General features: G+C 42.7%; 1 protein-coding gene across 1 annotated transcript; it reads left to right on the plus strand.

Annotated features, from left to right (window-relative positions):
• Positions 1–2,842: 2,842 nt before the first annotated feature.
• Positions 2,843–25,867, plus strand: LOC148663766 (antigen WC1.1-like). Its single transcript, XM_088630887.1, has 17 exons — positions 2,843–3,066; positions 3,169–3,222; positions 3,782–4,147; positions 5,485–5,835; positions 9,336–9,650; positions 10,862–11,176; positions 12,476–12,697; positions 12,846–12,944; positions 13,735–14,049; positions 14,841–15,143; positions 15,908–15,961; positions 16,136–16,441; positions 17,048–17,194; positions 19,075–19,167; positions 21,466–21,537; positions 22,043–22,114; positions 25,761–25,867. The coding sequence occupies exons 1-17, from the start codon at positions 2,970–2,972 to the stop codon at positions 25,865–25,867; spliced, it is 3,288 nt and encodes a 1,095-aa protein (XP_088487013.1). The 5' UTR covers positions 2,843–2,969.
• The last annotated feature ends 798 nt before the right edge of the window (positions 25,868–26,665 follow it).

Consider the following 26,665-nt stretch of genomic DNA (forward strand, 5'->3'; position numbering starts at 1 on the left):
GTCTATAACTTCTACTGTAATTTTGTCAAAAGTATGTCTAACCCTATTAGGAAGTGATCTTGTTATCGGTGTATTCCTCAACCTTCCCCCAAATTATATTTTCCTACATCTCTAGTCTTACATCCTGCAATAACTCAGCCAACACTTAAATCCTCAAAAACTGCTTGTGTTAATTTGTTTAAATCACAAAATATCATATGTAAATACCAGCCAGGTAGTACTCTGCATTGTGGAATAATAGTTTCTTTTAAAGGGAATTGGAGAAACTAGGAATTAGAGAAATCAAGAAAGGCTTTTTTTCTAGAATTATCCTGTTCACTGGGGTATTAAACCCACACTGTGCACTATCCATAATGTTCAGAATTTGACAGCCAGAACCTGTATTGCTTTCAGATGCCACTTTTAAAGATGCTATATAAAATAAAGTAATATATTTGTCATATATTTACAATAATTTAAAGTATATATTTAAAGTAATAAATTAACAGTATATGTAAATGTTTTATGATATGTCTTTGTTGTAAATGTCTGTAATATGTCTGTAGATTGCATCTTATTTTTATTTTGTTTCATGTTCATTTTTCACCCAGTTCACTCCAGTTAATAACAGTTCACCCAGTTAATAGCCACTTTTTATGCACGAAAAACGGGTGATCTTTCTATCTCGTGATCAGCTTAGTATCTTTCTGTAAGTTTTTTTCTTCTTCATTAAATGTTTAAAATACATGAATTTCATAAAGACAACACACATTTCGAACAGAAAAAAATAATATTCTGTTCTCTTCCTGGTCTGTATAACAGATCAGCAGGTCTTTTTTGCTTTTTTCCCCACTGTATTTATCATATTGGCTAGCCAATGTCCTCTCTTAGCTAGGTAATGTTACTTGTGGATGTTTTTCTGCGTTGCGTAGAAGCACATGTATCCATAGAAAGTGTATTATACTACTATTTGAGCTACAGTACATAAATATAATTATATCATTATTAATTTCTTTAGGTACATGATTCCATATTATATTCCCTATTAACCAAATTCTAAAAGTATGCTTTTGTTTACTCTCGATAATGAGCGCATTCACAGAAAATGTTAATATCTTATGACTTTTCACAAAGTATATAAACTTAATATGGTCAGAAGGAGCATGTAAAAACATTTCCGAAACGTGGTAAAATCTTACCACATGTAAGACTTTGATGCTAAAAATGTTTAGGAAGAAAGTGGAATACTGGTGTATAGTTTTTCTTTAAACTACCAATACCAGCCATATACAGTTTACACTATATGTTTATGTTCCTAAATTAATATCATTTATGGTGGTGTATCGTGGTGTTACTTTTTGTCAATGTAAAATAAGGTCTTTTCGTTTACAAAGACAGTTACAAAGAAAGTGGACCACTGTAATACTTTGAGTTTACAGCTTGTCCGAGGTCATTCATTATTAATACTATTAGTAATATCTTCTGTAAAGACTTTGATGCATAAAATATATCTGCATAATTAAAATATTTATGATAAAGGTGGTATGTTGTGTACTTTTGTCCAACTGAGCAACCTTGCTTTTATAAAATATACCAACTTTTTAATGTTTAATGATTAACATGCTGTAATACACAGTTTAAAATTATTAAAAGTCTAAAGAGTATACAACAAATTCTTAATTGGAAAAAGATTGTCCTTCAGCAGTGATCAGGATTTAAAACCATGTGTTTTCTGGCGACAGCTCAAATTGTGTACAGGATAGGTTCAGCTTTATTAGCCCCACCTGGCGGTGATTCCGGATACAATTATCATAATTGTGGTATTATACGGTATGACGCGATATGATGTGGTGTGATGCAACATGCCCACCGCGTTTTAATCCAGCGTACCCTACTCGTTTTGAATAGCTGAATCTGTATATCAACTTAATATAGTTAGAACTAGCACATATAAAATGTTTTTCAAAATAAATACAGTAAGTGATTGAGTTAAAGACTTCGATGCATAAAATGTTAATGAAGAAGGTGGAATACAGTTGTGTATTTTTTTATTTTAGGTACGACTACCAGCCATAAAGAGTATTAATATAATTTCTGATGTTCAGAGACATTATGCTCGTGCTGTTTTTATGCTCAGCTACCAAAAGTTCCCTTTAGTTGTAAAATTCTGTATTCATATTCTATATTAAGCACATTTAAACATGCACAGTAGAGAGATTTAATGAAGCAATTTTTTCAATAACAACTAATGCACCACATGTGTCACCTGTCGATCACCTTTGACCAGTGAATCACGTACCGCGACAACCTGAAGCCCCATTCCCACATCACAGGGTTTTACCACTCACTCTGAATGTGTTAGGAGGCTCGGTATTCTGTTAGGAATCCCTGGTGGGAAGATACAAGGATCCTGTGCAGACGCAGGCACGGGTAATAGATGAGGCAGGCGAACAAACCAAAACGAGAGGCAAGGACGTAGTCAAAAGGCGAAAGGCAAATCGTAATCCAGGAAGATCTCCGGTAGCAAACAGTCCGAGGCGAGAGGCGAGGTGCAAAGTCGAAAAGGCAGAAGGGGAATCCATAATCCAGAATAAACGAGGTACGGGGAAAACCGCCAGGTAGAGCTCTCAAGGAGTAGACTCAATACCGAGCAACGGGGAGCAGGTGAAGATGGTATAAATAGCAGTGCGCACTGCACGGTGAGTGTGCGCAGGTGGTTTAACTCGTGTGGCGGCGTTTGTTAATAATCACCTGCTGCTGGGGCTGATTAGCTCGCTTACGAGTTGGTCTTGACTGCCTGGTGGTCGTGACAGAATGGCTACATCTGCGTATTCATTGTTCCAATTTAATTGTGCAACTTTTATCCAACCAGTCCATTGTTACAGTATCTTTACAAAACACAGTTACTTTTCTTGCTAAATGAATTTACTAAGCCTCCTTTTACTTTATAACACTATAAAGGTCCATTCTCACATCGCCTTCAAGTGTTCATGACAGCAAGTGGCTTGCAGCTCTGGAGTGATACCAGTGCCTATTGGTATCAGCAGCATCTCCTGTATTGTTGGGACACAAATGCAGTTAACCTGGGTAATCCTTTAGGGAATTAGGTTTAGATTCTGATGTCACAATGTTATTATTTTTTCCCTCTTTCTATATTCCTGATATCTTTGCTGCTCTATACATTTCCAGACTGGAAATCCAGAAGAATGGAGAAGAGTGTGTTTCTCATCCTGCTGTTCTCAGGTCAGTGTTTTCTGCTGCATATCTTGTTCTTTGTTATCTGTGTATTAACTTTAAATAATAGTTTAAAAATAATGATTATTTATTTAAATAAATAATAACTATAGTATTAAATTATATAAATACAGAATACATTATTTAAAATTAATTATTAATTACTTTAAAAATATCTTTCCCTTTATACAATATAGATAATATAGTAAGATAATAAAGAGATACAAACAACAGCCAACATGAAGGTTAAAAGCAGGAAGATTATAATTACTTGGTAATGAAAAAGCACTAATGCCATTAATGGACAACCATCTGCAGCTGGAAAAGATGATGACAATACACCAAACAATGTATCTGTGAACATATTAAACAAACTTTCCAAAAGATCTGATATCAAATTTCTTTCTGTGGAAGGCACATATAAAGCCCATTGACATGACTCAGTATTAGACAAGTGGAAAAGCGGATTTCCGCCCTGAACCAACCTCATCCACTGATGTCATCCTGACTTTTTTGTGGTTGCGGTACTTGTCTGAAACTCCTTATGTGTTGTGTTGTGTGTTTCCAGGGCTCTCTTTGTGTCGCACACGTCAGTATCACTTTGTGAGCACGCCGCTGAATTGGACCGATGCTCAGCGTTACTGCAGAGACAAGTATATTGACCTGGCCTCCATCCACAGCAGGGAACAGCTAGACAGGCTTCTCAGCAATGCAGACACAGTATTCCAGGCCTGGATAGGACTGTATGTAGAATGGCAGTGGTCCCTGACAGGCAGTGATTTCTATAGTGAAGTTGAGGCTAGTTTCCGCAACTGGCATAGTGGGGAACCAAACAATCAGCAGTTAATGAATGAAGATTGTGCAGCGATGGATAGTCAAGGTACATGGAATGATAGACCCTGCAGTAACATCAAATACTTCATCTGCTATCAAGGTAACCACAGCTGTCTCTTTTTATTTACTAAGACCCTTAAAATGATTAATGTTTCACACAGCTGTAGTCATGGTTGTCTCGTTCTCTGTCACAACATTTTTCCTTATTTAATGACACGTTCATATTCAATCCAGGTAACCTGTCTCTCAGTTTCTGCCACAGAGAGCTGAGAGTTTCCTGGCTGATACATATTCCCATTAGCAATGTTAGTCCATGTGAGAAACAGGAGATGTTGGGATAAAGACTGTGTGGAAATACCCACTCCTCCATGCTAACTAAGAGGTTTATAAGACCAGGTAGGAGGGAGTCTGTGTCTAGACTCCAGGCTGGTAGGTGAGGAAGAATGAGTTTTTATTATGAGCGGATTGGGCTAGCTTATAGACCTGGGGGACTGAGTAAGGGAGGCCTGAGAAAAAATGGTCCTGGAACTGGACCTCAAGGAGTGTGCATTGCATGTCGGTGTGACTGTGCAATTTTCTCTCACAGAAAAGGGTGAGGAGTCTATATGACATCGGTTGAGTTCTAAAGACTCTCTCTGTCTTGACATAAGCATCCAGCTGAGAGATCACAGAGTGTGTGAGAGAGAAAACAACAAATCACCTGATTATAGAGCTGTCTGCCAAACAGGATGAGCAGGGAGAGATAAAGATGGGCAAAGTTACTAATTACTTAGTGAAACTAAACTGGTGCAAGAGCTGAGTTGAAGTGAAGATTGTGACTGGGTGGCCTGGACTAGTCTAATTGGATAGTCTATTGAAAGCCTGGCTGTGAGTAGTGATTAGTGAAGTGTAGATCAAGGATTGTTCAACATAAAGTTAATAGGGTTTAATATTTCAGTGCCTAATGACTAATGAAGACAGGGAGTGAAGAGTTGGTGGCTTGTGTGACCAGAATCAAGTGAATAGCAACCAAGGAGGAAGAGGACCATGTGGTCTTCCCTGACAGGGTGACAGGCTGGCCATGTTTGACTTAGGGAAGTGTTTGTGTCACAGAGTTTCCAAATGATGCACAGGACACAAAGACAGCAACTTGTACTTGGGAACTATCTACCAGCCTGCTTGACAATACTAATATATCCAACTCATGCACCACACACTTTTTGTCACCTGGTTACACTTGAAACTTTTGACTTCATTACAGTGTGACAATAACATGACAGATGAAGGGTTAACCATGACAGCATCTACATTAATTTCTACTTTTGCAGGGATTTATGAAATAAAGTTTAAGGCTACTTAAAAAAATGGTCCAATGATTTTTGCAATACTTTTTTAAAACAAAAATAGTATATCTAATTAAAGAACATGTATATTTACACATAGCCTTTGTCTATTCAGATGAAACAGTCGATGCACTGACATACATTCTGATCCGGGAACAAAGAAGCTGGCCACAGGCTCAGAGATTCTGTAGAGAGAAGCACACAGACCTGGTCAGTGTGAGGAGCCAGAGGGAGAATGAGAAGATCAAAGACACGGCAAAGGGCAATGAAGTGTGGATCGGCCTCTTCAGAAGTGACTGGAAATGGTCAGACCAGGAGAGCTTTTCATTCCAGAACTGGGACACCGGGGAACCGAACAATGGGGGTGGAATTCAGAGCTGTGGTGCTGTGTACTTACAGGACAGTAAAAGGGGAAAATGGGATGATAATGTTTGCATTCACCGTGCTCCTTTCATCTGCTATGATGGTGAGTTGAACACAGTTCTTTTGAAAGAATTACGGCGATTCAATTCACTTACTGACACAGTCACAATTCTCATCTAACAACAAATTACTTAATTTAATCTCCCCCACACCAACCCACCGCAACTCATAAATCACTAACTCATGACTCGTTTGCTTATTAACATACTTCACCTCCTCACACCAACACACCTCACCTCATCACTCACCAACACATCAGACCTCCTCTGACACCAACACACCTCTCATGCTCACACACCAACACACCCTCTCACCCTCATCCACCAACACACTTCACCGCCTCACATACCAACACACCTTGCCTCCTCTGACACCAACACACCTCTCATCCTCTGACACCAACACACCTCTCATCCTCTGACACCAACACACCTTGCCTCATCACACACCAACGCACCTCTCATCCTCACACATGAACATGCCTCATCTCCTGACACACCAACACACCTCATCTCCTTACACAAAAACACACCCCACCTCCTCTGACACCAACACACCTCTCATCCTCACACACTAACACACCCCTCATCGTCACACACCAACACACTTCACCTCCTCACACACCAACACACCTCTCATACTCACACACCAACACACCCCTCATCGTCACACACCAACACACTTCACCTCCTCACACACCAACACACCTCTAATCCTCACACACTAACACACCCCTCATCGTCACACACCAACACACCTTGCCTCCTCTGACACCAATACAACCCTCATCCTCACACACCAACACACTTCACCTCCTCACACAACACACCTCTCATCATCACACACTAACACACTTCACCTCCTTACACACCAACACATCACATCTCCTCTGACACCAACACACCTCTCATCCTCACACACCAACACGCCTCATCTCCTGACACACCAACACACCTCACCTCCTTACACAACACACCCCACCTCCTCTGACACCAACAAACCTCTCATCCTCACACACCCCTCATCGTCACACACCAACACAACTCGCCTCCTCTGACACCAACACACACATCATCGTCACACACCAACACACTTCACCTCCTCACACACCAACACACTTCACCTCCTTACAAACCAACACACCCCACCTCCTCTGACACCAACAAACCTCTCATCCTCACACACCTCTCATCCTCACACACCAACACACCCCTCATTGTCACACACCAACACACCCCTCATTGTCACACAACAACACACCCCTCATTGTCACACAACAACACACTTCACCTCCTTACAAACCAACACACCTAGCCTCCTCTGAACCAACACACCTCTCATCCTGACACAACAACACACTTCACCTCCTCAGACAACAACACACTTTACATCCTTACACACCAACACGTCTCACCTCTTCTGACACCAACACACCTCTCATCCTCGCACACCAACACACCTCACCTCCTTACACAACAACAAACCACACCTCCTCTAACACCAACACACCTCTCATCCTCACACACTAACACACCCCTCATCGTCACACAGCAACACACTTCATCTCCTCGCACACCAACACACCTCTCACCCTCACAAACTAACACACACCCTCATCATCACACTAACACACTTCACCTCCTCGCACACCAACACATCTCTCATACTCACACACCAACACACTTCACCTCCTCGCACACCAACACACCTCTCATCCTCACACACCAACCCACCTCGCCTCCTCTGACACCAATACACCTCTCATCCTCACACACTAACACACCTCTCATCCACACACAATAACACACCTCTCATCGTCACACAACAACACACTTCACCTCCTTACAAACCAACACATCTCACCTCTTCTTATACAAACACACCTCTCATCCTCACAGACCAACACACATCACCTCCTCACAGACCAACACACTTCACCTCCCTACACACCAACATATCTCACCTCTTCTGACACCAACACACCTCTCATCGTCACACACCAACACACTTCACCTCCTTACACACCAACACACCTCTCATCCTCAAACATGAACATGCCTCATCTCCTGACACACCAACACACCTCATCTCCTTACGCACCAATGCATCTCACCTCTTCTGACACCAACACACCTCTCATCCTCACAGACCAAGACACCTCTCACCCTCACACACCAACACACCTCGCCTCCCTAAACACCAACACATCCCACCTCCTCTGACACCAACACACCTCTCATCCTCACACACCAACACACTTTACCTCCTTACACACCAACACACCTCTCATCCTCACACACTAACATACCCCTCATCATCACACACCAACACACTTCACCTCCTTACACACCAACACACCTCTCATCCTCACACATGAACATGCCTCATCTCCTGACACACCAACACACCTCATCTCCTTACGCACCAATGCATCTCACCTCTTCTGACACCAACACACCTCTCATCCTCTCAGACCAAGACACCTCTCATCCTCACACACCAACACACCTCGCCTCCCTAAACACCAACACATCCCACCTCCTCTGACACCAACACACCTCTCATCCTCACACACCAACACACTTTACCTCCTTACACACCAACACACCTCTCATCCACACACAATAACACACCCCTCATCCTCACACAACAACACACTTCACCTCCTTACAAACCAACACATCTCACCTCTTCTTATACCAATACACCTCTCATCCTCACAGACCAACACACTTCACCTCCTCACACAACAACACACCTCTCATCCTCACACACAAACACAACCCTCATCCTCACACACCAACACACCTAACCTCCTTACACACCAACACACCTCACCTCCTTACGCACCAACGCATCTCACCTCTTCTGACACTAACACACCCCTCATCGTCACACATCAACACACCTTGCCTCCTCTGACGCCTTCACACCCCTCATCCTCACACATCAACACCCTTCACCTTCTCACACACCAACACACTTCCCCTCTTTACACACCAACATATCTCACCTCCTCTGACACCAACACAATCCTCATCGTCACACACCAACACACTCCTCATCCTCACACATCAACACACTCGTCATCCTCACACATCAACACACTTCACCTCCTCACATACCAACACACTTTACCTCCTTACACACCAACATATCTCACCTCCTCTGACACCAACACACCTCTCATCCTTACACACCAACACACTTCACCTCCTCACACAACAACACACTTCACTTCCTTACACACCAACACATCTCACCTCATCACTTACTAACACATCTGACCTCCTCTGACACCAACACACCTCACCTCCTCACACAACAACACACCCCACCACCTTACTCACCAACACACCTCACCTCATCACTAATAAACAAGCCTCACCTCCTCACACACCAATACACCTTGGTCACACAGCAATTTTAACTTAACTTATTTTACAACTCATATATCTTAATGCTCGCCTTATCTGTGGCAGCTGTGGCTATCTTTCAGTGGTAAAGAGTTAATGGCATTTATGTTTCTGCCTGTAAATACAGATCTTTACAGAGTGAGGCTGGTGGATGGTAGTAATCCCTGCTCAGGGCGTGTTGAGGTCATGTCTGATCTGACCTGGGGCACAGTGTGTGAGAATGACTTTGACTGGAAGGATGCAGAGGTCATCTGTAGACAAGAGAATTGTGGGATTCCCAAAGCTGTCTTGGCCGGAGCTTACTTTGGAGAGGGGCAGGGTCCAATCTGTTCGGAAGAGATCCAGTGCCAGGGCAATGAAACCCACCTAACCTTTTGTCCATCCTCCACCAGACAGCACCAGAACTGCACTCACAAAAATGATGTGAGCATTGTTTGTTCAGGTGAGAGCATCATTTCACACTTATTTGCTCATTACAAGGTTTTGTGCTTTAATTTTTCCTATTATAAACTATGATTTGGTCCAAATGCATCTGATGGTTTTTGCCTGGAGATCGGTGGAGAAACACTCGAATCAGAGCACAGGAGTACTGGTAACGCTCAAGACATGATGAGTACAGCTTGGAGCTGTTCTTGCAAAAGCTGGGATCTGGGGGGGGGGGAGGGGTGTTTTCTGTGTGGATTCTGTAAGAGTGAGGTCGGCGGAGGAGAGGGCAGGCAGTTTACCAGCTGCTGTCCTGGGTAGAGCTAAGCAGTCTAAATCTTCTCAGTAAGATTCATATGATTCAGTACAGCTCAGGGAATCAATTCAAATCAGTACTCACCCTGTACCTTGCAAAACCTCCAGACAGTCCTGGTCCAGCTGGACAGTTACTTGGCAGCTCAATTTAACCCCACTGACCTTGGCAAACAAACTACCATAAAGCTCACCTGTCCAGCACCTGTGATGCAGTTGAAGCTGTATCTTCTCAAGCCACACTGAGTTCACTGACTAGTAAAACAGTCCAGTTAGTTGTCACGGTTGTCATCCCTTCTTTAGAGGGCACTCCACAACTTTTTTATTGTGTTTCCAGTTATACTCTTCCGTGCTGTGTCTTATTCCCCTTTCTCTTTTTAAGCCCGCCTATCCACCAGGCACAGGAGGAGTCCAAGTGCACGGCCTTTTTCCTGCACGTCCTGATCTACTGAGTCTGAGGCTCGGAGCACCTTGTCCCATTATGCTTTTAACTATTCGTATTCCTCCCTATTCTCTGTGTTCATCTCGGATGGATCTCCTGGCACCTGGACCTTGGGCTGTGCCCTAAATTCCCCCATTGGACTTCCTTTTTGGCTCACTGTCGTCATCACGCCCCTGTGTTCCTACTTGACCCGATCCTGCTGTGTCTTCCGTAATGGCTAACGTCAGTCACTTCCAGATTATACCTTGTCACATAGGGTCTTTAACAATGCATTTCACATGTTCCTGAGACAGCAATCACTAATCAGAATTACTCATGCAGCTCTCACTCTCCCTCCTTCCCACACACAAACCAAGACCCGTTTCCTCCTGGCTCTTTATACAGACCTGTAACTGAGCCCAGAGGAGTGGCCAGTTCCACACACAGTTCCTTTCCTTCACAAGGAGTCTCACTCTGCCTGTTGTTTCTCCTGTCAGGATACACAGCGTTTAGGCTGGCAAACGGCTCGGACCCCTGCTCTGGCCGAGTGGAGCTGGAGTACAACGGCAAGTGGGGGACAGTGTGTGACCAGTACTGGGACCTGAGAGACGCCAGTGTTCTCTGCCGGCAGCTGGGCTGTGGGGTGGCTGTAGCCGCTCCAGGACAGGCCTGGTTTGGAGAGAGAGAGGGCTCAGTGTGGAAAGATCATTTCCTCTGTGATGGCAGCGAGGCTCACTTATCTCTGTGTGCAACATCTGCCTTGGGGGGGGTGCTTTGCTCTCACAGGGACGATGCAGGACTTGTTTGCTCTGGTGAGTTCAGGAGGGTGCCAATTGTGTATTTGTATTTTTAGAGTTTATAAATGTTGATTGTGATTCTGCAGTGGCACAGTGATCACAGGACATGAAAAATAGGCAGATCAAACTCAGGGATACATCCAGTGAAAGACTGTTATTTTAAACATTGTTTGATTTATTTATAAAATAATCAAAAATAAAATAAAGCTAAAATAATCCTAGCTCATGTTCAAGGTCCTAACTGACTTACTCCTAAGTGATCTCCCTAACTAAACACCAGGCATCTATCCTGGTAACTTGTGTGTTTAATTGTCTTTTATGAGCAAAATAAGGTTTTTCCACACTCTCAGTCCATGGGCCATGTTCATTCCACAATTCAGTTTCCCCCTCAGGTCCTTACTCTTCTGTTTTCCTACAGTCCAGTTTTCTATTAGGTCTGCACAGTTTCCGAAGTAATTCCTTAGCTTTCTCAGTTTAGCAGCCTTCTGTCACCCTGCACTTCTCCCAAAGCAGCAGCCCTTCTCCACCTCCGTTCATTTATATGGGCAAGCAGACACCACTTTGAATGCTTGAGTTCACTTGCGGCCAACCTAGAACAGGCAAATGCCTGTCTAAAATGGACGATATTTTGGGCTGGAAGTACTGTTCTTCAAGGATTATGCCCCTTGTGGCATCACAAGATATTAACATATTTACATATTTGATTCCCAAAAGAAGAATTAAATCGCAAAATAAATCATGATGGCAAAGCATGCTTTTATTATTTTAAAGAGGTCTTTGATTTATTCTGATCTATTCTTACTGTATGTAAATATGGTTCTCACATAATGATATTGTCACGCCCTCTGTAGCAAGAGGGTGCTCCTACTCTGTTCTGTCCCTAGTTTTCTGTGCTTCGCTGTCCTTCCGGTGTCTCTCTGTCTGGGGCTATATATTTCCGGGTCACTCATTTCCCTTCGCTCAGCATTAACGTTCGGATTTCCTGAGACCCGCCTAGCACAAGGTTGCCATTCAGTCCACTGCCTGAGGGCATTGGTTTCTATACAACTCCTGAACTGCTGAGCCCACCACTTCGCATAGGGTCTTTTTCTGCTCTCCTACCATTCCACGGCTCATTCCTTCCGATCCGTGACAGATATACAACTGAATTTATTTTTAGAAAAATAGAAGCAGAATCTATAATATAATTTGTCAGAATACATCACCTTTAATATTTTTTCCAGAACAAGGAAATACTTTGTTTTAACTAAATATCTACAGCATCACAAGAATTAAGAGAATAAATATTTTTTTACCTGATATCTTTTATCTCAGGACCAGTGCTTTCAGCCCAGGACGTCCGCCTAACTGGAGGAAGGAGTCACTGTGAAGGCAGGGTGGAGGTTCAATACAACAGGACTTGGAAGACCATTCTCATGGACTCTTGGGGCTACAAGGAGGCTTCTGTAGTCTGCAGACAGCTGGGCTGTGGCTCTGTAGTGCAAATCTATAACTCTTCTCTGTATGGGACAGGCGACAGTGCTCCGTGTCTGACAGGTATTCAGTGCTCTGTAGTATAAGTCTACAACTCCTGCCTGTTTTGGACAGTGACAGTGCTGTGTGTCTGACAGGTATTCAGTGCTCTGTACTACAAGTCTATAACTCCTCTCTGTTTGGGACTGTAACAGTGCTGTGTGTCTGACAGGTATTCAGTGCTCGGGGGATGAGTCTGACCTGGTGAACTGCAGTTCTCCACAGACAGTCATCTGCAGCCCTGGACAGGAAGTGGTCCTGCTCTGCTCTAGTGAGTGCTAAGCTTCTTGTTCATTAGCAATCTAGAGCTGTAGGTGGGAACAGTTTAATCAGTACACTTTGAAATGGCTTGAGACTGTGAATGTTGGTTTAAATCATCCAAATATCAGAGATCCCATTTAATTAATATTACTTATGAACTTGCAGGATTTAAAGGAAGAGGCAAATCTTTTCCTAGAAGCTGTGTTCTAGAAGCAAATTGGATTGTAGCACTGGATTGGATCTCAGTTGTTTGGCATTTATAGTATACTATATCAATGCACATGAGGCTTTGTGTGTTAAATCCTTCCTTTACTAATCATCAGTTTGCACAAGGGGATGGAAATAAAAAGTTGATAAATTCTTAAACCAATTAATAATGAATGAGATTTAATGTTTACAGTCCCTTTTTTGTGTTTATTGAATAAATTCAGTCGGTTTTCTTTCCTCTCAGTGATGCAACTGTTTCATAACTTCTAGCCTTCGTTACTTTTTTAAATATTTTTTTATTAAGGGTCTATTTTTCACAGATGTTAATATTTCACCCAAATACACACCCGGCAGTATAAAAAATCATCATTCCTTCCCAAGTAGTTAGAAAATTATATTTGTAATTTACTGTTTTATTGCATTTTAAATTTTATTATTATTAATTCTAATACTGGAAAGAAAGGTATTATTGCTAATACTGTCTGTTCCTCTTAGACCATAAATCTCTTAGCAAATTGTGTCCCTCTAGAGGTCATATTCACGTCTTAGTAGTAGACACCTCTGACCCCTAACCTCTGACTCTCTGCTCCTAGTCCAGCGCTCCCTCAGGCTGGTTGGGGGAGGAGATGATTGTGCTGGGAGGCTGGAGGTTTATCACAGTGGCTCCTGGGGGACAGTCTGCGATGACTCTTGGGACCTGGCAGACTCTCAGGTGGTGTGCAGGCAGCTCCAGTGTGGGACGGCCCTCAGTGCCCCAGTGCCGGCCTCCTTCACCCAGGGAACTGGACCCATCTGGCTGGACGAGGCGGGCTGTATGGGGAACGAGTCGTCTCTGTGGGAGTGTCCCTCAGCAGGGTGGGGACAGCATGACTGTGGACACAAGGAGGATGTGAGAATCCTGTGTTCAGGTTAGAGGGCTATATTTTTTTGTTTGAAATCTGTGCAAAGGTGTAAATTGTTATTATATGTTTTTAGTCTTTAAAAAATAGACATATCCCTTTTAGGGATCAAAGTTGAAAGAACTGGAGTTTAATAGATAGATAGATCTTCAGCGGGGACTATGAGGAAATCATTAAGACCTTAGGAAAAATGGACAGAGCCAAGTACAACAAATACTAGAGGAAAACATGTTTCCATCTGCTGAAGATTTAAAACTGGGGCAAAAATTCTAATTTCATTTGGGCCTCAGAAAAACAGACTGAAGCTTCTGGGGCTGAGGAGGTGGAGAGTAATGTGTGAAAGTGGACTCTTGGTCAATGTGGAGCCACCAGTGCTGACAGGAGTGAGTGGGGAGAGAATATGAGATGATGGAGGCAATCTTGGCACAGACGCACTCTGGAGATCATTTATATTTGGTGTCAGTGCTAAGTGATAAATATATATATATAAACATTTTGGATTGGATATCAAGAATTGATTGTGCCACTTCATGAAATAAATCACCGACATGTACACTATGAGAACTTAAAATATTATTAAAATATTATATTATTATATTTGCCATTATGTTCATAGGTGTGAAAATGTTTATAAAAGTCTTGTGACTCTGAGTGCTCTTTGTTGAAAAAAATGCTATAGATCAGACCCAAATATATTGTAGAGCAATATTGTTTTTGAGAATTTTAACTGTTGTATTGAAATAAGGTTAAGCTGTTTATGTAAGAGTAATTTCTTTCTTGGTTTCTCACTTTCTTCCCAGAGCACAAGCAGCTGAGGCTGTCTGCAGGTTGTTCAGGACAGGCAGAGGTTTACTACAATGGCACCTGGGGCAGCATCTGTGCCAACGGCATGACAGACACCACAGCTGCAGTGATCTGCAAACAGCTGGGCTGTGGAGACAAGGGCACCATCAGAGAGACAAACTCCAGGCTGAGCCCAGATCCCAAATGGCTGGACTTTGTCTCCTGTCGCAAACACGACTCCACCCTGTGGCAGTGTCCCTCCTCCCCCTGGGGTCAGAATGAGTGTGAAGACCGGGAAGTGGCTGAGATCACCTGCTCAGGTAAAAAGATCTCATGTTTTTCTTTGTCATAAAAGAAGTCTATATTGATTCTACCATGCTAGAACGTATATGAACTGTGTGGAATGAGAGGGTAATGAGGGACTGGAATAAAGGCTTTGCAATTCAAAGAACATGTTAAGAATTTAATAAACTATTTTGCCTTCTGCTTTAATAATTCATCAAAAGCAGACTTCAATAAATCATCTCTCCATCCATCCATTTTCTAATCACTTCTTCCAATTTATAGTCACACAGGAGCTGTAGCCTATCCAGGGTCAAGAAATCATGATGAACAAATTAACCACAAAGAAGAATTAACCACATAGAAGTCATATGTCATATTGAATAGTAATATGTTGTCTCCCTGTGGTCTTCATGTGATCTTATACGGTGTGTTTTTGTACTGCTTATTGACAATCATCAACCCATGACTTAATTACCTAGGTATACCAAGTTAAAATTTGAAATTATTTTTGATCAGGGGATCCTCCACATCTCAACTAGAAGTGTTTACTCTGCCAGATATCACAAAAGTGTATCTAAAGAAGAAACACTTCCTAGTCACCTATAGCTGTAGCAAAACTTTCAGTCTAATGCGTGTGTCAGCAGCAGTTTAACCCTCATTTATTATGTACATGTTGCCATTGTAATGTATTGTAATGAAATGTAGTATAACAGTAATTACTGAAGTATTATAAAAGGTCTTGTCAGGTACAGTTTCCAGGTCTCCATTCTGCAGCCTCAACAAAATCCTGTTTTTCCAGCCTCCAGCAACCACAGGCCCTGCTCTGAGGACCCCACTCAGCAGCACTGCACAGGTTAGTTTACAGCCGCTGTGACTCCAGAAGCGTAATCATCCCAGCATGGGATGATTCAATCAAATGTTACAAAGCAAACACTCCCCATGATTAACCAACAGGCACCGCTCCTTTAAAGTCTGCATCCAATCAGATCTCTGGGGTTCTTACATTGTTCTGGTTTTTCATCATCAGAGGCTCTGCGCCTGGCTGGAGACACTAACTGCTCTGGCCGGGTGGAGCTGCGGTACGAGGGCTCCTGGGGGACAGTCTGTGACGACTCCTGGGACCTGCAGGATGCCCAGGTGGTCTGCAGACAGCTGGGCTGTGGGGACGCAGTGAGTGCAGCAATAGAGGCCCCATTCGGACCAGGGAGTGGTGCCATCTGGCTGGACGAAGTGAACTGCAGGGGCAGTGAGCTTCTCCTGTGGGACTGCTGTCACTCTGGACTGAATCAGAGTGACTGTCAGCACAAGGAGGATGCAGGGGTTACTTGTACGGGTAAGATTGGAGGGATGGAGGATTTTCAATACATTACAAACAGGGATTCTTATCTCTGCAGGAGTTTCGTGTTCTGCCATGTCATTTCCTTTATTTCATGATCATTCTAAGCAGGGGCAACATTCAGCTCTTGTTAAGCCAATTAATTTAGTTGCAGGAAGTAATTCAAGCCCAGGCCTATCTAGGTTCTCCTGCCCTGATCTCCATTTGTGAATTCTCTTGACTTCTCTGACAAATGTAAAGGGATTTAAATCTGGACAGACAGCTAGACCACATGCTTGATTTCTCTAAAACAAGCTTTTCTTTTCTCTTCCCCAGGTTTGACAACTACAACAGTTACAACTGCTACTCCAGCAGCAGCAACAAGTAAATTACAAGGCTTTCCTGTTCCAAATAATCCTTATTCTCCATACTTATGCGTCTTCACATATGCAGTGCAGAAACCTTTTCTCTCTCTTCTTGGCATGACACTAACAGTTTTACTGGTCTGGTGGAGGGGGTTGGTTGACCTTCTGTTGGGTTCATCTGATTTAAGCTTCAAGGGTTTGTATTCAACCAACACTACATCTCCCCTTCTGAGTTCTTCTCCTTTCCTGGCTTTACCAGGGGTCACTAAATCACCCAGACAGCCAAAGCAGGAGGCAGGAGGCTGGACTGTCCCAGCTGTGGTCTTCTTCCCGTTGGGAGCTCTGGTCTTTGTGCTGCTGGTCCTGCTAGTCGGGCAGCTGCTGCAGAACAGGAAACTGCGTAAAGGTAAGGAGTGAGTCCAACTGTGAAAACCTGAGATGGTGTTTGTGTTTATTACACATGTAAAAGTAACTGTATGTCACGATTATTGTCCCTCCTCCTTAAGGGTGCTCGAGCCCTTTCACTTCAGACTTAATTCTGTGCACCTGACCCCTTTTCCCAGCCCACCTTAAAAGCCAGGCGCTGACGTTCAGCCTGGCTCTGCATCTGGTTTCCGCACCGTGCAAGTCCGGGACCTCGAAGCGCCTGGTCCCGTTAAAGTTTTAACCTCTCTTCCTGTTCCTTGTCCGCCGGTTCAGACCCGGTTCGTGTTTTTAATTCCTTGTTTGGATGGATCACCTGGCTATGGACTTTCTTGCGTTTTTGGATTCCCTCTATGGATTACTTTTGGATTGTCTGCCTCGGCCACACCTTCCACGTGCACCAGCGCACTTTGGACCCCCCCACCCCTGTTTTCAGCCCCGTATTCCTGCATGACTTTTTCCTAGTGTTTTCCCACTTCTTCGGATTGTGTCGTCCGCATAGGGTCCGGAAAGAACTGTTCCTTACACTGTATATGCAAGTTTATGTTCAACTGTATATCTTAATAATCAAAGGATACTCAACCTCAATGAGAAAGAATCTATTCACATTTCATTTCAAACTAAATATCACCCTAACAAGTTGAGAGAATCTTCCCAGGTCCTAGACTCCAAACTAGGTGTACACACCTGTGCAGCAGCAACAGGTTTACATTGATCTGTTCAGACTTTCACAAAAGACATTTAGTCAAGCTCTGGGATGTGTGCTGTCTTTCACAGAGCTTTTACCTGACAATAAATTATGATCCAGGGATTCTTGTTGGGATTTCAGTTTGGTGAGATCACAGGCCAAGGTTCCGGGACTTTGGGTTTTGTTTCAGTGTGGGGTTCTTCTACAGTTCACTTCATTCTGTTCTGCTCTACTGTATTGCTCTTGGGTGTTCTTGTGTGTTCATTTGTTTAAGTGTTATGTTAGGTCCCATTTATTGGTCAGAGCCTTCTATGTGTGCTCACTATGTACACATTGAAAAGTTCTTCACCTTACCAAATTAGGACAACTAATGGTGTCCTCTTTTCCCTTTGTTTCTGAAATGGCTACTTAATTGCTTGGATATGGATTAGACTGCTTTCTTGTATCCACATCGTGATCCTTGAGAATATTCTCTTCTGCCCTATATACAATGTGTAAAGTGCATGATACATAAGTAAGAATTTATTGTATCTTAATTTCAATAAGATACAATAAGAAGGAACTTAACCTCACAAATATTTGTTTTCAGTTCATCACATTGAATTTGTGTTATGATGAGGCCTGATGTTGCTGAAAGCTGTGTCTCACAGGAGTTCTGTATTTTCCAGAGGCTGAAGGAACTAAGGAAGGTGAACAGGAACTAGAGAAGACAGAAACAGGCAGGGAAAGCAGCCACTGCAACAGTGCTGGGCAGTTTAGTCTCAGGTCTTGGACCTCAGGTTTCGGGGTTCACTGCTAGCATGTCTCTAGTAGCAGCTCAGTTATCTCAATGACAGAGCACCTTTCCAGTGGATTTTATACAAAATGCCATGTTTGATCAATGGGAAGACTGAGTGGCTGATTGATAGGATGACAGACTTATTAACAAATGGCCAGAGTGTATTTGAATAGGAGCCTCAGAAGAAATGTGATCATTCATGGGAATGCTATGGTGTCCCGGGATAGCAGTAGTTTCTGAGCTGCTGTCGGTTTGGTTGCAACATTGTGCAGTTATGCAGTGACAAGTGGTTTTGTCTTCCCTCTGTTAAAAACACCCATAAGAAAATATAACAAAAAATGAAATATTTTTAAGATATCCATTAAGCTGTGTGTCCCCTTGTCTGTTCTTTCCAAAGCTTTAGCTGAAGCAGAATTCGAACCCATGAATGTCTACCAAGAAATTCCATTCAAACAGACTGTAGAGGGGGCCCACCGCACCGCCAGGAGAGGTGAGTGAACACACACACTGGCAATGACAGCACCCCCTCTTGTACAGGAGACAGGAGATCACACTGTTGACCACTCAATACTTAAGTCTCAACAAGTGAACAAACACACTGACACAGAATGTGTTCACAGGTTGTCATTACCGACTCTGTGAACCAACTGGATGTGCTTTCTCAGCGAGCAATGGATGCACAGCAATCTTCTACACAAAACATTTCAATTTCACACCTCAGAGCAATAGTGAAGTTACTCTTAGGGACACTGTACCTGGGGAAAGATAAAGACTTATCATTGTTGTCATGCCCTCTGCAGCCAGAGGGCGTTCCTACCCTTTCCTGTCCCTAGTTTCCTGTGCTTTGCTTTCCTTCTGGTGTCTCTATCTCTGGGGCTATATATTTCCAGGTCTCTCATTCACCTTCACTCAGCATTGACATTCAGATGGCCTGAGACCTGCCTAGCACCAGGTCGCCCCAAGTCCGCTGCCTGAGGGCATTGGTTTCTATACGACTCCAGAACTGCTGTGCCGGGCTAATCTCCCATTCCGCCGCTAAGAATAAGATCTTTTCTGCTCTCCTGCCATTCCACAGTTTGTCCCCCCGCGAGTGGCGCATTTTTGTTTTTCCCGCAGGTTTTTTTTTTTCTCCCTGGGCTTTTTTTTCTCTCAGCTCTCCTATTCTAATAATGGGATGCTCTTTCCGACTGTGAGCGGGCTGCGGCCTGGCTTTCTTCGGGTTGTCATTCCGGCATCTGTGATTGAATGTTGAGCTGGCCCTCCTATCCTCATTGCTGGTATTTTACTCCGGTCATCCGTACCTGTGAGCGGGCCTTGTGCCTGGCTTTCCTTGGGTTGTCCACTCCGATATCAGCGATAGGATGGTGAGACTTTTTATCTCTCCCATTCTCATTGCTGGATATCACCTTCCTGAGCCGGTCCTTCCTGAGGCTTCCTGAGCCTTCCTGAGCCGGTGTGAGCCGGTCTAGTGCCTGGCTTTCCTCGGGTTGTCTTCCGCCGATATCAGCGATAGATTGGTGAGCCTTTTTCTATTCTTATTGCTGGATATCACTCCAGACATGCGTGCCTGTGAGCCGGTCTAGTGCCTGGCTTTCCTCGGGTTGTCTTCCGCCGATATCAGCGATAGATTGGTGAGCCTTTTTCTATTCTTATTGCTGGATATCACTCCAGACATGCGTGCCTGTGAGCCGGTCTAGTGCCTGGCTTTCCTCGGGTTGTCTTCCGCCGATATCAGCGATAGATTGGTGAGCTTTTTTCTATTCTTATTGCTGGATATCACTCCAGACATGCGTGCCTGTGAGCCGGTCTAGTGCCTGGCTTTCCTCGGGTTGTCTTCCGCCGATATCAGCGATAGATTGGTGAGCCTTTTTCTATTCTTATTGCTGGATATCACTTCAGACATCCGTGCCTGTAAGAGGGCTGCGGTCTGGCTTTCCTCGGGTTGTCCACTCTGATATCAGTGATAGAATGTGAACGTGCCTATTGCGCAGTAGGCGGTATTTTTCCGGGGTTTTTGTGTTTTGATTTTTAGTTTTTGCTTGGTGTTTTGATTTTTTCTCTTCCTGTTTTCCCCTTCTCTCTGGTGCCCCTTCCCCATGTGTCTCGGAACTTTTGGTTCCTATCTGTTTTTTGTGGTTTGTTTCCCTAGTCTCCCATGTTTATCTTTGTTGTGGTTTGTGCTTGTGTACTTTGTTTTAAGTTTCTGGAGCTCTACCTGACCCCCCCTTCCTCTACCCAATAAAGGTTTATACCCTGGAGGAGGGGGCAGCTCTCAGCCGTGGACTCCCGGAGGTTTCCTTTCAGTTAAATTAGGTTTTTCCGCCCCCCAGTGCTGTGCAGCTCATTTATTTGTATGGGCGTTAGGAGCCGCCCATAAAGGGAGGTGGGGTACTGTCATGCCCTCTGCAGCCAGAGGGCACTCCTACCCTTTCCTGTCCCTAGTTTCCTGTGCTTTGCTGTCCTTCCGGTGTCTCTCTCTCTCTGGGGCTATATATTTCCGGGTCTCTCATTCACCTTCGCTCAGCCGCTATGCATAGGGTCTTTATCTCCTGCCATTCCACAGTTCGTCCCTTCCAACATCCGTGACACTTGGCCCATCTGACATCCGTGACAATTGTTTAGCTAAATAGAAAGAATTCAATGCAGTATTCACCCCGTCTCTTCTTAGAAACACAAACTCTGTGTTACTGTTCACATCCTGGCTTCTCTCCTAGTGGGAACAGCCAGTAGAGGACAGGGAGGCTGCTGTCTGACTGCAGGTATTACTGGTCTGTCCTCCTGTTCACAGGGAGATTCCTCTCTGATGAGCTGACTTCTGAATATGACAATCTGGAGGATAGTAAGGAGCACCCTGTCCCAGGTAAACATTGCCCACTTACACATGTGTACTCTATCAAGATTTGGATAAACTCAATTTTGTTGTTTTGCAAACCTCAGTAAATCAATTTAGCCCGTGTTTGTAGGAAAAATGCAAGAAGCTCATTGACTTATTTTTAACATGCTATTTGGTATTATGATGATGTTGGACATGTTAATACCCACTCCGATCTTGAGTTAACTTTTTAAGTCTTAAATCATCAGACTGTTATCTTGTCTTACAGGGATATGTGTCCACATCAGTCCTGTGGCCAATATACACTGTCCTCCAAAATTTTCCTCTGTTCTTTATCTACAACAGTATTTTCTTGATTTGCTATTACAACTTATTACTTTGAAGTTGTTAGGAGTAATTAAAGAAATTAGAATAGAAAATCTAAACAAATTCACAAGTAATAAGAAGCAGCAGAAGAAAATAGCAGTGTGTTTGTTGAAATTAATTTACTAGCTGAAACACATACTGTATTTAATTGATCTCTTGTTCCCAGGAAAACTCCTCTGTGATGAGCTGCAGTCTGAATACGATGATGTTGAGAACAATGAGAATGAGCCCATCTCAGGTGAGAGCTGTGGTAGTCAGGGGAGCTCACATTGGGGGTGGGAGGTTAAGCAGGTTACATAGAGTGGGTTTTACTCAATCCCTTGAGTGCCAGCTGGAATCCCTACTCAGAAACGTTACATGAAGTCCTGACTAAAAAACACATCTATTAGTCTATTAGTATATTCTATTAATATATTCTGTTTTCTACAGATTTTAAATTGGAAGAAAGGTTAGATCCCAATCCCATTTACTGTTCTCCTATATTTAAATTGAAAGCAAAAAGGATGTTGGGACAGGCTATACATTTACAGTAATGTATGTATGGTATCTGGCATTACTTGGGGGCGTGTTCAGTGTGGAGGCGGAGCCCTGGATAAAGGGTGGCGCATTGCCCTAGCAACCACAGCTGTGTGACTGCTTAAGGACCACAGCATTTGAGGCCACGTTTTTCCTCTGTTTTACTTTCTTTTTTCTTTTCGCCTGTTCCGCCGTGTATCTCCTACTGGGACAGGTTGAGTTCTTTTTTGTTTTGGCCTCGCTCTTCTTTTCTTCCATACTGGATCCCACTAAATAGGAATAGTCCAGTCTGGATGCCACTGTCCCAAGCGATCTTTCTTTTCCCCCAGGGTGGACCCCTGCTAAGAGTGATAGTCCAGCCTTTTTTTTGGTTTTCGCTATCCTCACACTGATGCCTCTGCCCCATCAGATGGGGCGTCGAACTTAAAGGTGGTCGCCGTGGCTCCTCCCACTCCCACACTGTTGCAAATAATATAAACAATATAACATTTTTAGAATTTTTAAGGAAGACACATTATCTAATTAATCTGTTTTTGATGTTTCTTGTTTCTATTTTATTGGGGATATGAATATCTGTTTACAAAATACATATTTTGTAATTTTAAAGTTTTCTACTGTGTCTTTTTTGGGGAACTTTGTCAGATTTGTGGAACTTTTTATAGAGAGCCATTGTTGAAGATGATACCCTGGCTTTTTTTCAAGAACTACCTGGTTAATATCCTGGATCAATTAGTTACTGGGAACCACTAGTTACTACTGATTTTCTTGAAAATAACCTTTGTATGGTTGTATATGCTATAAACAAAGGTGAAAACAGCTACCTATTAATTGTTTATATATCCTTTCATTAAACAATTAATAGGTATTATATTCTGACATTAACTTGTTTCACTCACATTTCACATTTTCAAATTGTGGGAAGAATGCCAATTGTAAACTTCTCAGCATTGATCGCCACATGTATCTTAACTTCGGTTAATTTATATCTTTTCTACAAGCTTGTTTCTTTGACTAACTTTTCAGCCATTGTAGGCCTAAGTGACTAAACACATACAGTGCCTTGCGAAAGTATTCGGCCCCCTTGAACTTTTCAACCTTTTGCCACATTTCAGGCTTCAAACATAAAGATATAATTTTTTTATTTTATGTGAAGAATCACCAACAAGTGGGACACAATTGTGAAGTGGAACGAAATCTATTGGATTTTTGAAACTTTTTTAACTAATAAAAAAATGAAAAGTGGGGCGTGCAAAATTATTCGGCCCCCTTGCGTTAATACTTTGTAGAGCCACCTTTTGCTGCGATTACAGCTGCAAGTCGCTTGGGGTATGTCTCTATCAGTTTTGCACATCGAGAGACTGAAATTCTTGCCCATTCTTCCTTGCAAAACAGCTCGAGCTCAGTGAGGTTGGATGGAGAGCGTTTGTGAACAGCAGTTTTCAGCTCTTTCCACAGATTCTCGATTGGATTCAGGTCTGGACTTTGACTTGGCCATTCAAACACCTGGATACGTTTATTTGTGAACCATTCCTTTGTAGATTTTGCTGTATGTTTGGGATCATTGTCTTGTTGGAAGATAAATCTCCGTCCCAGTTTCAGGTCTTTTGCAGACTCCAACAGGTTTTCATCCAGAATGGTCCTGTATTTGGCTGCATCCATCTTCCCCTCAATTTTAACCATCTTCCCTGTCCCTGCTGAAGAAAAGCAGGCCCCAACCATGATGCTGCCACCACCATGTTTGACAGTGGGGATGGTGTGTTGAGGGTGATGAGCTGTGTTGCTTTTACGCCAAACATATCGTTTTGGATTGTGGCAAAAAAGTTCGATTTTGGTTTCATCTGACCAGAGCACCTTCTTCCACATGTTTGGGGTGTCTCCCAGGTGGCTTGTGGCAAACGTTAGACGAGACTTTTTATGGATATCTTTGAGAAATGGCTTTCTTCTTGCCACTCTTCCATAAAGGCCAGATTTGTGCAGTGTAAGACTGATTGTTGTCCTATGGACAGACTCTCCCACCTCAGCTGTAGTTCTCTGCAGTTCATCCAGAGTGATCATGGGCCTCTTGGCTGCATCTCTGATCAGTCTTCTCCTTGTCTGAGCTGAAAGTTTAGAGGGACGGCCAGGTCTTGGTAGATTTGCAGTGGTCTGATACTCCTTCCATTTCAAGATGATCGCTTGCACAGTGCTCCTTGGGATGTTTGAAGCTTGGGAAATCTTTTTGTATCCAAATCCGGCTTTAAACTTCTCCACAACAGTATTACGGACCTGCCTGGTGTGTTCCTTGGTCTTCATGATGCTCTCTGCGCTTTCAACAGAACCTTGAGACTATCACAGAGCAGGTGCATTTATACAGAGACTTGATTACACACAGGTGGATTCTATTTATCACCATCAGTCATTTAGGACAACATTGGATCATTCAGTGATCCTCGCTGAACTTCTGGAGTGAGTTTGCTGCACTGAAAGTAAAGGGGCCGAATAATTTTGCACGCCCCACTTTTCATTTTTTTATTTGTTAAAAAAGTTTCAAAAATCCAATAGATTTCGTTCCACTTCACAATTGTGTCCCACTTGTTGGTGATTCTTCACATAAAATAAAAAATTTATATCTTTATGTTTGAAGCCTGAAATGTGGCAAAAGGTTGAAAAGTTCAAGGGGGCCGAATACTTTCGCAAGGCACTGTATATGTGCTTTCAGCACTATACTTTTCATTACTAAAAACACTTTTCACATGTTCATCTCCAATATTCTCTAAACACCACCATTAAGTTTGTTTTCACCGTAGCAAAACTATTGTGTAATAAACAAAACAATAGTATAATGCTGACAACAGCACTTCAGACAGAAACTGCTATTTCTAAATAGCAAAATAAACTAATATTTCTAATAGGAAAAACAAGAACAGCAGCACAGACTACATGTCACAAGACACAAGGCAAGCCAAGCTTTTCAACAGTGTGTTTCATAACCAGGTACCAAATAATAAAGCAAATTTATCTTTTTATAGGTATATTTATGTAGTGTTTCAGTTAAGAGAAGCTCCAAACTCCATCCATAATTTGCAATTCTCAAAAAAAACATCACAAAAGCAAATATTTGACAAAATATATATGAAATATGCCAAATATAGTGAACAAAAAAAAGAAATGGCTGCCGGAGAACCTATTATGTTTTCAAATAGACCGGGCTATGGAAAACATTGATTTAATAGTTAGAAATAGCTCCCATAGCTCCTAGCTGTTCATCACATTGCCTTGTGTTTTTTATCCATTTTTTTCTGTCAGTGAAGATCCCATTTCCTCTTGTCAGGCTGAATCTATTTGCTGGGGCCTATCTTCCTCTTGTGCTGACTGTGTTTCTCTTGTAGGTGGCTCTCCTATTGCCCCTGGAGTGCGGAGTCTCCTGGCCAAAGAGCCCTCAGAAGACGAAACTTCCTCTGTTGACAGCACTGACTATGATGATGTCAGAGTCTAAGCAGCTGTGTGAGCCTGACTGTGTTAGATTGGGACTGAGTAAAACCAATATAATGCACCTTTTGTTCCTGCACTGCCACTGTTAAAATACTATTTTTTCTCTCCCTTAATGTTTTCAGTTCTATAGCTTATGAGGATTATGAAGATCCACAGAATTATAAGGTTAGGTCAGTGTACAGTAATTACAAAGTCACTGGCCTAGTGAGACCATGTTAATGTTTCTCCTGCTGTTTCTGCCAGGCTGTGAGACTGACCTACACATTTACTGTATACCTTTAAATTGAAAGACATTGCATTGCCACAGAAGGTCTAATGTCCAGCAATTCTGAGATCAGCACTGAACATTGTGATCGTGGTTACCTGTTAACTGCTGCTGACAGACAGATGTGTCTTATTTCCAGCACATGTAGATAAAAGAATGATCAATCAATCGGGCCTGATTTCATCTAGCAATTTCCAAAAACACTGCCTTCACAGAGCACTGAACAACAAAAACAATGTGTATACATCAGGGGAAATACAGAGATAGATACAAGCAAACAGAACAAGCAGCAGAATTGTTCAAATGATAAAAACATCTCACACGTAGACAAAAATGACTAAAATAATCCTTACTACATTAATCCCAGGCAACTGCAGCAAGGCTCAAACTCTAGACTCTTCAGTCAGAACTGATGAGTCATCTTTTCAAATTAGGTTTTGGAAGACTGAATGTAACCCGAATGCTTTTAGAAGAATAATTATTGTTGTTTTGAAGTACTCCAGGATGGTTGGGTATGAACTTTGCAAAATAAACATG

The sequence above is a fragment of the Lepisosteus platostomus genome, chromosome 5, assembly GCF_059453375.1.
Source record: "Lepisosteus platostomus isolate fLepPlt1 chromosome 5, fLepPlt1.hap1, whole genome shotgun sequence".
In the NCBI taxonomy this organism is placed as follows: Eukaryota; Metazoa; Chordata; class Actinopteri; order Semionotiformes; family Lepisosteidae; genus Lepisosteus; species Lepisosteus platostomus.

Coding starts and splice junctions, on each gene's coding strand:
- LOC148663766 (XM_088630887.1), top strand. CDS start 2,970: ATGACAGCAAGTGGCTTGCAGCTCTGGAGTGATACCAGTGCCTATTGG. Junction 4,148..5,484: donor ATACTTCATCTGCTATCAAG/GTAACCACAGCT, acceptor TTGTCTATTCAG/ATGAAACAGTCGATGCACTG. Junction 11,177..12,475: donor TGCAGGACTTGTTTGCTCTG/GTGAGTTCAGGA, acceptor CTTTTATCTCAG/GACCAGTGCTTTCAGCCCAG.